Raw genomic sequence first — 14,899 nt, 5'->3', positions numbered from 1 at the left:
TGTCTACTAATTGCAGTCATTTAATAACAGCTTAAGACAAACTAAAGAGCACTTGCAATCTATGTTTTTACAGATGCATGTTAAAGCTGATGAAACTTGAGTCAGAGTCACAATTTTCATGGTGCAACATTGTCCTTTTAAAACACACAACACTCTTTATCCATTTATAAATAGATCAACAAGTAATGATGGCTGGGCATACTCCCCACAAACTGCAATTAGTCCTGTATGCACACTGACAGGAGAAACAGAATCCACTGATCCAAGAACTGAAGGGGGTAGCATTCACAATCCTCTCATGCTGACCAAATATATTGTGTTTTAGGACAAGAGTCTCAGACAAGGTGCCTGAAAGTCTCAGGCGTCATCTGGCTCAGGAAATGCAGATGTGTGACAAATATTTGTGGGGGCAGATGTGTATATCTGTAGGCTCCTTCACAAGTAAGAGTCCCGTAAATAGTAAATGACAGAAATGGAGACAATCATTCCGGGAGAGGGGCTGGAGTGGAAAGTGACCATTCAAGCTAGGGTGATGAAAAGAAGATGATGGAGAGGGGACTGAACATGACTGGGGTGAAAGGGAGAAGAAATTGGTGTACTTTCAGTTCAGGCATTCTCGCTGGTCTCTACTGTTTGGAATTTGACCAGGTGTTCTGGCTTGCTGCCATTGCTATGGTGCTCCCACATCTGGAGATAGAGCCTCTCCAGGTCTATTGTGTACTGCTTGGTGTTGAAGAGAGGGCTGCAGATCCGCTGCTTCCAAACGCGTGCTCTAACCATCTTCAGGCTGAGGAAGCCAAAGAATATGGTCAGACTTCATGGTTTAGCAAAAGAAAAATGACACTGTATTTCAAATGGCATGAGATCAGAATCTACTTACTACTCCATGTCAGAGCCCAGTTTGACTGCTATGTCCTCATAGTCCTGGCGACTATGAGCTATTAGCTCAGGGCAGCCCAGACAATTGAGTTGTGAAGCTGCCACACGAGAGGCAAGGGTCTCACCTTAACAAAAAAAAAAAAAAAAAGATTAGTTAGAAAGCAGTCAAAATATCTTGGAACTAGTTCCAAAATGAAATTCAAAAAACTTTGTTGTATGTGTTGTAAATTTATTTTGCGTAAAATAAAAAGATTTACGTGTAGAGTCATCACCTGGCATGGTGACCATTGGTGTTCCAGCCCAGAGGACATCCATGCCTGTGGTGTGACCATTGCACAGAGGAGTGTCTAGGCACACATCAGCAAGCTGGCCCCTCCTCACATGCTCCTCTTTAGGCGCCACAGGAGAAAAGATGATGCGAGAGCCAGGCAGACCCATGTTCTGAGCGTACTGCTGGATGTTGGGCTCACCCACAGCAGGGAAGCGGAGAAGCCACAACACACTGTTGGGCACACGCTTAAGGATCTAAAACAAAAAGGGAGTTTTTTTTTTTAGCGATTCTCAGTACAAAGTTGAGGAATTAAGCAGTTGTTATGACCGAGGCTGTGTCACTTACGTTGGCCCACATTTGAAGAGTGGGGGGGTCAATCTTGTAGAGCTGGTTGAAGTTGCAGTAGACAATGGAGTCTTCTGGGAGGCCATACTGGGAGCGGGTTGTCACAACGATGGTGCGTGGCACCTCCTCTCCAGTAGCAGCTTTGTTATTGATCTAAAACAGGGAAGGCAGTGTATTATGATGGAGTTGGCTCTATGCCTCAGTTTGATTGGTGCCGATTGTTTGAACCAACTGACAAAAGAGGATCAGTGTGTAGGATTTAGTGCCGTGTAGCAATGAGTACCCCTCCCTTCACTCATCCTGCTTCCTTTGTTGACATGAGGGGCTCATTCGAGGCTCCTGAAGAGAACCGTTTGTTTCAGGTGATGACACCATAAAGATTATATTCCACTGATGCCTCTCTAGATCATACACACTTTATATTATTCATCTGTTGTCATACAAAGATAGTGAGGTTAATTTTTAACCCAACCCCCAGTGCCAGCATTTACCCCCACCAACATTTCTGTGCTACCACCTTACTTGCATGAGTCACCATACCTGTGTAGACACAGTCTGAGAGACTACAACCTCATCTCCTGACAAGATCTGGAAAAGCAGCAAGCTAAATTAAATCGCTGCTCTTTCGTTTGTTTCAGGATTCGTAGAAACTTTCGGCCATGCTACGCATCTCATTATTTCCATTTATTTTTCTAAATTGTGTCCTGGTGAGCCATACCTGTGTAGTCGCCAAGCCATTGCTGACAGTGAAGCCGTTGATTGTGACCTGGATTTGGCCTTGATTGATCATGTTGATGATTGCTTCAGCTGCTGTGTTCATGGGAATCACAGGCATGGACAGAGCTCCATTTGTGTCCCCTGCAGCTTCCTGGTTGTTGTCGCACTTCATCTGGTCAAAGAGAAAAGTTTCAATGTAAACACATTTTTTAATGAATCTGAAGCAGATTTCACACCAAGGTTTCCTCAGTAACTCAAACCTGAAAAAGAAAACTAATAAGCTATTAATTGCATTATTCTGCTTTGTCATCGCAACTGAAAGACGACATAACAAAAACAAATAATCAAACAATGCCACCTCAGTCTGCAATGGCCAACTCACACTCGACTAACTGGTTTGTCAATGATATGGATTAAAAAAAAAAGACATCTCTTTTCTTAACTTACCTTTATCACTTTGACATCTGGCAGACTGTCCAAGAAGGCCTTCAGATCAATACCATTAAGAACAATGCGGTTGTCAAAGATGTGTCCATTAGACTTAAAATCAATCACTGCCTTTTTCTGTGAATGAAAGAAAACAAATGTTTCAAACATCATAACTATACAAATATTTGAATTATTTTTCTTTTAAGGATTAGGTTACAGCAATCAATACAAGGAAGAACAAACCTTGAGGTGAGGGAACATGTTGGCATGGTCTCCAATGAAGAAAGTATTGGGCATGTAGGCAAGTTTCTCAGAATACTGCTCAGCAACCTCCAGAGGTGACGTCTCCTTGTCAGTGATAATGTAGTCCATGAAGGGAGCCCCACTGGTTCCTGGGTAACCAAGCCACATTGTCTGTTGGAAGGTAAAAGAGACCAAAGATTATTTGCTGTTTCTTTGATGCGAACCATATACAATATTATTGAATTCCCAGATTGGACTGAATGCTTCAATTATCCCTTTGCATAGGCACTGATGACGTCTGTCCTCATGAAAAAGCTTTGTGTCAAGGGGAGCGTACCTGAATGGGGGCAGGGTGGAGGGCAAACAGCTCATTCCTGGCTCCTTTGGTGTATCCATTCATGTTGACCAGGATGTGGACTCCATCCTGGTGGATACGATCAGCTGCCTTGCCATTGCAAGGGATCTAGAGGAGAAAGTACCAGTTTCAGTAAAAACAAGTTACTTGTGACATCACTTACATCATGTGACATCACTCTGACATTGTTAAAATGACAAAGGATTTGGATTATGTAAGCATTTACATTTTTTTTTATAGATTATCAGTAATTATACACATATTGATAAATAAATAACGGCAGGTCATAAATTACCTGTGAGAGGTCTGTAAAATGATGAGCCTCTGCTACCACTTTCACACGGAAGTTAGTGCTATCATCAGGGCTGAGTGCGTAGCAGAACACCTTCAGGGAAAAAATATTTATAAAGATTAATTATCATATGTTAAATACATTTGCAAACTAGTGATACACATTATAAGGAATACTTGTCAAATGAAGTTATGTTTTTGTGTAGACAGTAAAGATCACCTACCTCAAATTTCTCAGGATTGTGCATTCCAGGAATGGACTGCATCAGGTGCGAAGTTGGGTGGTTGCCAAAGTCAGAGCTGACGTAGCCAACACGAAGACGTCCACCACTGGACTTCAGATCCTTCGGGTGCTCATAAGCAGGTTTGTGCAGTGCGTTGATCTGAGGAACAAGTAGTGCAAGCATGACAGTGTAAGAGTGTAAAGTGTACAACTACAGCAAGACAACCAGTTCCTAGTTTGACTGAGTTCCATCAAATATTTTGATTCAAAAAATGTCAAAGGTCAATCTCAAGTCATCCAACTTCATAACATACCATTATCACTGCAAGCAGCCCATTCACCAACCAGCTCTCACCTTTTTCTACACCATTAACTATCCAGTATCTTGCCCATCCCTTACCTTTCCCATAGCCCTGCAGACTGCCACTGCCACTGCCATCACCAGCCACCTTCCATTCTCCCAAAAATTGAATTAAATGTTACTTGCTTTCATCATTTTGTGTACCTTGTCCAGGCAAAGGTTTCCATGGCGCTCAGCAATTGCCTTGCGGAAGTTGTGAGAGAGTGGGTACAGCATGCTGTGGTGTGGGTGCACTGAAGGCAGGCGGTTCTTATCTAGCTGGTCAGCCACTATGCTCACAAGCTTCTTCATCCGCTCGTCATAATCTGTCCAGTCACACACAATCTGGAGAATGATAAGAATAACAGAATTTAATTGAGATACTCAACAGTCAACAGCGACAAAAATATCAACAGCTACTTCTTGTATTGTACTGTGTTGTAATAGCTGATAAATATGAGCATTTATGAACCTGCAGGCAATGTGCCAGGTTGCAGTAAGCATCTGGGAAGTCTGGTTTGAGTTTCAAGGCTGTGCGGTAAGATGCAATGGCCTCTGGGATGTTTCCTGAATCCTGAAAGTAGAAATAAGCATTGGAATACAAAATTTCCACTAATAAAGACACTCACATTTAGTAACCTATATTTAAACCCTGTATAACAAAGATGAGTAGTATGCACAGATCACAACATATACAAATACTAACACAGTAACAGTAGCCTAGTGCATTCAGTTTTTTTTCTGCTGGATTATATTTAAAATACGTCCATTTATCTTCTGGTCGAGTGACGGCGGGTGTGTTGAGCAGAATGTGCGCTGCATGTCAGATGGTGGGTGTGACCACACACAAGGATGGGATGCAGCAGCGTTGCAGATACTTTTTGATATTAATTGACAGATTACACGCACAATAAGCAGAAATGTCATGCATTTTGAACGTCTGACCATCCACCTGTCAGCGCCGCGCAGCGACTGCACCGCGGTCATCGGAGCAGCTGATCTCTGCCTGCTCTCTGCCGCTCTGATCACAAGCACTGGGCGCACCGCGGCTCGTCTCAGCAGCGTCGTTCTATTTTTGACGGAGCCGTTGCTAAATCGTGTGAAGCTTAGAGTAATGACAATCCATAATATGGAATTTAGAGGCGATCACAGCCCTACCACTAACATTCACGTCCGTTCTCATCTCGTCCAAGAAAACTCACACACGTCTCGTCACGTTTTCGTCATCAGAGAGCCATGTTTATCTTGTCACTGTCTCGTTATCGTCATGAAAAAAAGGGGCGTCAACGAAAATATTTCGTCATCGTTAACGAAAACAACACTGGTGGAAACCTGCCTGTGAGGTTTTGGTGACGTGTGCAGGTCAGCCAAATTACCATTCGACCAGCTGCGCTCCGCCCTGCGCCTAAAGTAGACCAGGTTGGAGTTGGCGAGCTTTCAGCGCACCTTCGGCGCAGCCTTTTGGCACGAAATTGTCACTGCGCCAAGCTGAATCTGTCAACACCTCCCCCTACTGCGCCGCCACATCCATCTCGGCACTAGGGATGTATATCGTTAGGATTTTATCGATACTGATACAGATACTCCTCATCGGTACAGATACACTAACCTGCTGCTCTACTGGACACTCAACCCTCCGCATCCTGACACTAATCAGTACTTTGCTGGGTGTCCGGTGCGAGGCTTCAAACACATGACAACCCGGGACAGGTGAACTAAAATTAATACTGCGTGGGGTTCACCACACTGTGCCAGTGTGCACCTCGCCTGCGCCTGGTACGAAGTTAGAACCCCAGGACTCTTTTAAGACATGTCAAAGTTGATAAACAATCTTTAAGCTTAGCTGAAAAACAAGAAGGGATAATGTCAAAGCTTAAAACAAGAATTATCTGTACCTTGTGGATGGAGGCCAAATTGCTGTGAGCATCTGCAAAGGCAGGGTTAATCTGGATGGCACGGGTGTAGCACTGAAGTGCTCCTTGAACATCTTGCATTTCCTTCAGTGTATTGCCCATGTTTGAGTAAGCATCAGCAAATGTGGGGCTGATTCTAAAAATCAGATGGAAAATTTGTATAAACACCATTGCAAGAACATTATTCAAAAAAAAAGAAAAGAAAAAGAATAGACATATCTACGTATTATCTATCATATCTCCATCAGACTGAGAGTAGAAAAAAATATATTTTCCAAGTTAAACTTTACTGAACTTGTGAATTTGTATGTTCAGCATGTGGTGGGATAAACAAACCTGATGGCCTCCTTGTAGTGCATGAGGGCCTCCTGAAGTTTTCCCTGCTGCTGCAAGACACTGGCCAGGTTAGAGTGGGCTGCTGCAAACTCTGGGAACACCTGATGAAAAACAAAAAGTAACAAGACCAGACCTATTATTCCATGCTCACATATACACAGCAAAAACTTCCCCGTTAAGTAGTTCTTAACTCACCTCCAGGGCCTTTCTGTACAGCTGAACTGCATCCTCAATGTTGCCCTGCTCACGCTTGATATTGGCCAAGTTGTTAAGGGAGTCAGCATGGGTTGGACACAGACGCAAAGCTGTGTTGTAGCACTCTTCTGCCTCAGACACCTAGGAAAGGCAATGACATTTTAAAAGCAAAATCCAGTAAAAGCTTACTGACTTGAAGAGATCTGACAGATATTCAAGACCCAGTTACATAAGTACTATCTTACATTGCCTTTCTCCTTCAGGGCATTTGCCAAATTGCAGTAGGCGTCGGGGAAGTGAGGCTGCAATTCTATAGCACGACGGTAGGTGTCGATAGCCAGGTCAATGAGACCTTGCTCGTAGTAGACGCAGGCCAGGTTTCCATGGACAACCGCATGGTTGGGGCTAAGACTCAGTGCTCTCAGGTATCCAGCCACAGCTCTGGAAACAGATCGTAAGGTGTGAACACAAAATTAAACTCAGTCTCTTGCTGAAATTTGACAGTGTATTCCTCATCTTTTAAAAAATAACCTCTCAGAAGCTGGCGGAGCATTCAGAGAGTATTCAATAAATTGCACACATGAAGACATACCTGTCAAAGATTCTGGCTTCCTTCAAAACATTTCCTAAATTGATGTAAGCATCAAGGAAATTTGGGTCCAGAGTCACTGCCTGTAAATTGAATCAAAACATCACAACTGAGAACACCACAACGAAAAGTAGGCTAATGGGATTGAAAAATGATACCAAAAGATTGTGCGACTGACCTTTTCAAAATGGTGTATGGCCAGCCATATCTCTCCCTGGGCGTTGAACACACAGCCCAGGTTGCTCCAAGCCACTGCAAAGTTGGGCTGAGTCTCAATGGCTTTCAGGTAGCAAGCCTTCAACAGGTTTAAATTGAAAAACCACAGGAAAGGAGGAGTAGAGGTAGAATGGGAGGTATAGTTTGTAGAGGGGAGGACAAGGGATTGTAAAATAAAAGAAAATAAAAAAAACAAAGAAGATTGAGAATAAAAGTAAGAAAAACAAAAAGGGCAGAGAAAGTAAAATTAGTGACTATTCTCCATGATGGCAAAAAGTGAGTCTACAGCATGGGCTCGCTGCGCACAAGTCTGCCGCGCTAAGCTGCATTGCTTTTTCCTACGCTGCGCAAATCCAACCAACACCCACACGTACGCCCTCATCCTTCAGTTATGACCACACTGACCAAATTTAGTGGTGGTGTTCAAATTGTATGTCCATTTATTAGTTGTAACCCAAAATACTCAATAACATAATTATGTATCTCACCAATTACCATACGTGGGCATAATATCTCACAACCTGGGATACAAGACAGTTCGTGCAGGTGATGGTCCCTGTAATGCATGCGCAACAAACGCAACCGCGCGGTGTGTGTGTCTATTGCCACAATCACCGCAATTCACCATTATATGCCGCTTGCGAGACCTTGCTCCTGGCAAAGGTCATTGCGCTTTCGCCGCTGCGCTTTCTGAATGGCCTGATAAGACAGCTGCAGACCGACAACCCCTGACAGAACATCTGCAATACCAGACTGGCACACACTCAGCCCCCACGGGATATCTCAGGATAAAGGGAGAGATTGAGGGGACTTGAGAACTCAACCAGTTGCTACACTGACGTTGAAACATGGAGCATTTTGGAAATAGACAGCGAATTAACAGTTACTTGTCACTGAATAAGTAACAAGGAATTATTGCAAAAAAAACATCACAAGTGTTTTTTTTACTTTTTGAGATGCCAATGTCTGAGATTGGGAGCGTTTGGGAGCGAGGCTGGTTGTGAGTGGGGGGAGGTCCACAACCAACAGGCCAAAGGGAGTGAGGGGGTGGGGGTTGCATGCTTGCGCTTTCCGCCTTTTTGGTCGCTTGGAGGGTATCGCTGCGCAGCCCCTGCGCTACTGCAGACTCACAGCGCACTATCTGCATCATCATCAGAACGCTGCAACTCCAAATAAAGAAGGAAAAACAAAACAAAATAGGAAAAATAACCAGCATGTAAGAGTTAGAGGGTTCTTACTTGTTTTTCTCGATTATTTGCTTCCATTTCCAAGTTTCTTTATACTTCATACATAATTGGGTAATTAGTATAGCATATTTTAAGAAATGCTTACTATAATTTGTTTTGTTACTTTTTTTTTCTCTTTTTCTCTTCAAAGGAAGCCACAAGACAGAGGAGCTCAAGCATAAAGTGAGGTGGTTTTTCTTTTGTTGGCATTTACAAACCCGTTACCATATTTTTGGACTTTGTCAGAGTGGTGGCCGCAGCTGGCTGGAAGAAGAGGAGAGGACTGAGGCTGCCCTAGTGTTCCTTTCCGCCAGGCACCTACGCAGGAATAGTGTCACCCACCTGAAACCTTCTAAATAACAATATCAGTTGTGGAAAAACCAAAAGAGACAAAATCAGAAAACAAGATCGTTAGTAAAAGTTCTCAAACAATACATTCTTTTTTAAAATATGGAAATAAAACAGGTTGTTCCAAATCACAACAAACAAACAAAAACAGACTATTCTTAGTTTTCATTCATGCAATGAATGTTTCATTTCAAAGAAAACAAAAGAAATGCCTTAAGGGTAATAGGGAGGGAAGAAAGGCTTTGATTTGTTCAGTTTATCCATTAATTAGTCAGGTTACCAGCTCTCCATCAATTTAGTTTTCATGTCAAACTACAGGAGGGCAGTTACTGGCTTGATCTTGCCCAAATGAACTGATCCCATTTCTCTGGGAATAATATTACATATTTGAAGGAAAAGGGAAAAAGTATTAATCATTGCTTTTATTTTATTCTTTTAGCATTTTCATGAAATATTTTTAAAACTTTGATTTCTTTATCCTGGCATGCTTTCTTGAATCCTGGCCAATGGGGTGGGGAGAAAAGTCTGTGGTTGAATGATTTGTATCTAGAAGCCTCCACAGTTCTGAAATAAAGAAGTCATCGCTGTTGCTGCGCGTGCTTCCGTCTTTCTAAACCAGCATCTGACGCAGGAGGTGAAGTACAAATTGCGAGCTGTCTGCCTGACGCCGCTTGACGCATTTAAAAGCATTTGAACATGAGCTCTCTAAAACCCACACTTTAATATGCTATTCAAAAGCAGTGGATATCAGAAGAGATAACCAGCTGGACAAGATTCATTACCAACCCTAGTTAGAGCAAAAACTAAAACTAATGTGTGCATGAGTGTCGATGGGGCATGGCTGAAGGGTCAGGAAGACAGCTCTACGCGCGCACTCCACCAATCCTTAGCAAGCGCGCGGGGGGTGGAGCGACAGAGCAGGGGAGCTTGTGACTCCCTGTAGCTCCTCCCCACTCCTTTACCCCCCTCTAGCACGAAATAAGATGGCCTGTAACCAGAAGGACAACTCCACATCTCAAGATTTGACCCAACCCGGGGAGCCCCTTGTAATAAAAACACAAGTCTTAAGGTGACGATTACAAGTGTAACACTTGGTATGGGGGGGAGAGGGGGGACGACAACCCATAAAGTCAGCTAATGTACTGACAGCAAACTGAGACCAAACAATACTGGAGTATAGCGGTTAGGTTAGAAACCATCTTATCTTTTGCACTGCAAAGTTAAACTAGTTTCTCATCAGTTCATGTATTCTTCAAAGACCGAGCCAGCATTTTCCCTCCATAATCAACTACATGAAAATGCATGGGCCAGGGTTAACAAATTACAATACAAATCCACTGTGTCAATTTTAATACTCCAGCCTTTCTTCCTGAAAGGGGAGGGACTGACCTCTAATAAAAGGTCGGGGTAAAGCAAAGGACATTGGGGCTAGAAAGTGATAAGGGACAAAAGTGAAAAACTATACTGAAAAAAACAAAATGCATGGAACTGTCTAAAAAGTAATCAACAGAAAGTGTGTGTACTATGATTTTTAAAAAAAATAGAGAGAAATTGGTTGCCTCAAATGGGTGTTGACTCATTGCAGGTCCAGTACTTTCATGGTTTTTGGTGAGTTTGGGTGGAAGCTCACTGTAACTCGGATAAATAAGAAAAAGCTACAAAATTTTTGTCCTTCATTTTGCCACAAGGATTGAAGGAAAAGGACTCCATGTGGCTTAAGAGTTTCAAAAGGAAAAAAGGGACAACAGCTATGGCCTTAGTGGGATACACTACAAACTGAAAATGTATGAATGCGGGAAAAAAAAGAAAAATCTATGAAAAAAGGAACCACAAACACATCTATACAAATGCCAACCCGCTGTTACATACCTTGGCCTCTTCCAAACGCCCAAGGGCCTTGAGCAGGTTGCCCAGGTCACTACGCACACAATAAAGATCCTGCAGAAGAAAAACATCATTTTATTGCTACAATAAACCACATATTGATGTGACTCAAATATATCAATATATTCGCCTTTTTAGTACATATTCTGTCAATTTTAGCATTTCAATGTCACTTACAGGGTTATACTGTAAAGCAGACACATAAGCCTGTACTGCTCCCTCCATGTCCCCTGCTGCCACCAGAGCTGCTGCCAAGTTGATGTAACCATCAATAAAATCAGGCTTCAGCCTCAGAGCATGGCGATAATGCTCTATGGCCTCCTGCAGTTGTCCACGCTCCTTGTACACATTCCCCAGGTTGGAGTAGGCCTCAGCCAACATTGGGTTCTGTTTGATGGCCAATGTGCTGAAGTGAGCAGACCTGTGGGACCAGAATCAGCAGAAGGGTTACATTCCTGAAGGGAGCAGCTTGCGGCGTTAGCTCGATGCGTTTAAAGAGGCAGCAGGATGGCAGGTGCAAGTGTTGAAGAAGGAGAAACTTGTTAAGAACAATAAGTTTTAACAAAGAATATCCCTCAAATCCTGAAAACATTACTGCAGAACTCACAGCACAACAAACACACACTTCACCAACATCCAAACTTGGCAAGTTTATCATTACAATAGTGATTATGCAAATGAATCATTACACCAGCAGTATACTCCTATGAAATGTAAGATATGTGCCACTGTTGAGTTTGACTGACAGTGTCAACATTTTAACTAAATAAACCATGAAAGATCACCTGGTAAATTATTAAACCATACCATGTTATTATTTCAGCATTTTTCTTCATATCATGCATCTGATTCTTTCTAATTCTCTATATAATACAAGAACGACAACGTGCTAAATTATAGTCACTTTGGAGTACACTGCTGATCCTGGACACATTAAAATAAAACCAGTTAACAAAATCAAACATTTCAACCTGTGACCTGCAACAGCCGAAACCTTCACCATGGCACCTGCAAAGCAAACGCATGCCCCCCTGCTACACAGTGTTATGACTGAAGTGACAGCAAGAGACCATACAAAACCAAGCAACAGAGCTCCCAGAAGACAGGTTTTTTGGATTCCACTCCAAAAGCCCAGATGTGTGCTTTGAAAGTCACAGAGAGACTTATTATTCTCGGCCACCACCACGCCACCTTGTCAGAGTGCATAGGGTCAGCAAACCCTCCCCCCCACACCTCACCTGTCGAGTCTTCGGCACTGGAAGTGGATGGAGGACAGGAGCAGCAGCACGCCTGTGTTATCAGGCTCCTGCCTCCATAGCTGCATGCAGTGGCGCTCTGCTGCCTCAAAGTCCCCTGACTGATACTCTCGGTGCGCCAGCTCAGCCAACCCTTGGAAGGAAAGCATACGTTTTGTCGGTTCTGGAGCACCAACACAGCCCAAGGAGGGGGGGAAACAACATGTTAGAGGTGATGGAAGAAATTAAAGCAGACAAATGAAAACTGAAAATAAAGAGATGAACCTAATGCTGCAAAATGACAAGTAATGGCTAACAATTTTAAATCAACAGAAAACAAGGCAATGGGTAAATCAAAGGATGACTGAGATCAAGTGTTACTGTCATGACATGTGGGAACTTGGAAGTTACCGTTTTAATTTAAATTCTTAGAGTCAGGACCGGATTCAATTCAGAGCTTCTTGTGACACATTGAAAAATATTTTAGAGGAAGAATTGCTTAACTGTCCATTCACATTTCAGCACATGGGGATTTTATTTTGGGGTTTGATATATTTGTTATCATTAATCATCTTATTTACGTCACTAGCCATTGCTTTGTCATGATTGTCGTCATCTTTCACTTGTAACAAAAAGACAGACAATAAAGAGAGACCTTCAGTCTCACTTGAGCTCAGTCGTTTCAGGGTGTGGTATAATCAGCATGAAGCCAAAGACACATCATGCATGGTGTACAGCAGGGTGGAGGAGGTGTAATGGTTTGGGAACATTCCACGTACAATGGATGGACACACCTGAAAACAGATGCATCAATGCCAGAAGATGCACTAAGCTCATAGCAGATCAGGTGCATCCATCCATGATGATTACGTAATAATGCTTCTATACACAAAGGATAAACGTGTTCAGTTATCTTAAAGACAAGACCTGTCCATCGCCGGTTCGAGGATCAGCCCAATAAAAAGCAGCGAAAATCCCTTATGCTGATCAGTTTTGGGATCATTATCTACATCAGTGTTGTAGAAAAAAACCTGCAGCCATTAACCTTGGGCACCTGCGCCACCAGAGATGCACACACGGCCTGTTTTACCGCGAGACGCGCTTCAGGCCCTCTCTCTCTCGTTCTCTCTCTCTCAGTGACAGTGTCCATTGCCACTATCAGCTCACGATCATCATCAGAACCATTTGGGCTTCGTGGTGCGATGTGTTTTATCAGAGGAAGCCATTTTCTAGTCTAGTGTGTAACAAAATGCAAAGGCGTGTGGATGTCTTGTGGGCTGCGTGTTAGCTAACTTAACGTTACCAGCACTTGCTAAAAAAAGAAAACGAAAACATTAAATGCTTATGAATCGACCTGGGATTTTACATTATTAAATGTATGTACACTTGTACAATATTAATCAGACAGATACTAGCAAACGTGTAACGTTATACGCTGTCCAACAAGCTAAGATACGGTTAGTGCTAACGTTACATATTATGCTAAAACACGTTAGCATTAGCTCGAGCCGATCCGTCAAACTCAGCCAAATGTTGTCAATGTGATCGTATTTTATGAACACATTTAATAACAGTTACCCATTATAAAGGGTAATAAACGATTTTTAAAGCGACTCGCTTGCTTTTGCTTTCATCCAGCACAGTCCCATCTGCCGTCTTCGCAGCTTTGCTAACGTTACGTTAACGTTAAGTTACTCGCCATAGCTCACATTAGGTACACATTAGCAAACCAACCTGTGCTATCAGCCACGTTTCCCACTGAGCTCGCCATCTCCTCGGTCTTCGTGTCTTGCACGGTGGTCGTCAATGTGTCTTCTTGAGGGAGGCAGCTTCGGAGAAAAAATGTGCGACGAGCAGTTGTCTTTGTCGGCCGCGGCCAGCTAACACGTTACCAAGCAGGCTAAGCAGGCTCACTAGCTAACCGGGTCTTCCGTTCCTTGCACAGAGCTTAATATTGATATAACATAGGTTACCGAATAGCTGTGTAATAATCAATCATCTAAACTCATTACAAAGCCTAACATTTACTAGTTTAAGCTGTACCAATACTTCACTGTTCGGCTGGTTTCTCCTCACAATAGCGCAGCTATGAAACATGAAATGGCGAAGGGGGAGGAACTGACTTTTTTTTTTTTTTTTACAGAAACTAGATCCAAAAAACGTCATTATCTAAAAATGTGTGTAAAATTGCAATATTCATGGTAAAGGTAAATTAATATTTAATATTACGTGTGTTTGAAGTACTGTTTGCTAACAATTGGTTGTAAGTTTCACCACAGGAAAATTACCCGGTTGGAAATATTACTACGCGGAAGGACACAGTGCTGCAGTGGATAGAGTGCAGATGATATCAAGGTGCTCTAGTGAGAAAAAATCCCGCTTGATTTCAGCAAGACATGGCATCTGCACATGTAGCCTACAGAAGAGCCAGGGCCTGTGGCACGTGAGGCGACAAATCAATTCAATTATGCAGGCAGGGACATACCGTGATACAATTATTAGATGTTGAAATAAATTGCAGGCTTGCATAGGATGCAACAGACTAGATAACTCCTCAACTCACCTACCTTGCATTTTGGCACGAGTAGCCTATGCCACAACAAATTCAGTAAGAAAATGCAGTGGTGGGTGTATACTATTCTGCTTTACACTACAATGAAAAATTGCAGTAGGCCACCGAAATTAACAAGGCAAACAGTGTAGGCAATAGCCTACATGGTTCGGTGAGGGAGATGTGCAGAACCATCGAGTTTCTTTCAAAACAAATAGGGACCAGGCAATAAAATAGCTGGGCGATTCTTCAACTACGGGCACTTTCATGTCCTTTGATCATATTTTATTAAAAAAAAGGGAACACACTTTCA

The 14,899-nt window shown here is 42.7% G+C and overlaps 1 protein-coding gene across 8 annotated transcripts; it reads right to left on the bottom strand.

Moving 5' to 3' along the window:
* Nucleotides 1–135: 135 nt before the first annotated feature.
* Nucleotides 136–14,127, bottom strand: LOC310993014 (UDP-N-acetylglucosamine--peptide N-acetylglucosaminyltransferase 110 kDa subunit). Of its 8 annotated transcripts, none has more exons than XM_083981247.1 (22): nt 13,770–14,127; nt 12,039–12,219; nt 10,978–11,221; nt 10,786–10,854; nt 7,305–7,421; nt 7,130–7,209; nt 6,783–6,978; nt 6,538–6,678; nt 6,343–6,443; nt 5,989–6,142; nt 4,566–4,667; nt 4,241–4,438; nt 3,755–3,913; nt 3,535–3,624; nt 3,222–3,347; nt 2,885–3,055; nt 2,660–2,776; nt 2,214–2,384; nt 1,496–1,648; nt 1,137–1,404; nt 881–1,004; nt 136–787 (listed from the first exon to the last, which is right to left on the bottom strand). In XM_083981247.1, the coding sequence occupies exons 1-22, from the start codon at nt 13,804–13,806 to the stop codon at nt 607–609; spliced, it is 3,180 nt and encodes a 1,059-aa protein (XP_083837373.1). In that variant the 5' UTR covers nt 13,807–14,127; the 3' UTR covers nt 136–606. The 8 variants fall into 8 exon arrangements, with proteins under 8 accessions (XP_083837373.1, XP_083837374.1, XP_083837375.1 ...); XM_083981248.1 differs by having other exon boundaries at nt 1,152–1,404; XM_083981249.1 differs by having other exon boundaries at nt 4,259–4,438.
* Nucleotides 14,128–14,899: the final 772 nt, after the last annotated feature.

Source organism: Trachurus trachurus, assembly GCF_905171665.1.
Source record: "Trachurus trachurus genome assembly, chromosome: 10".
Taxonomy (NCBI): Eukaryota; Metazoa; Chordata; class Actinopteri; order Carangiformes; family Carangidae; genus Trachurus; species Trachurus trachurus.
Note: the sequence above shows the minus strand (reverse complement) of the source record. Positions and strands in the feature narration are given on the sequence as shown.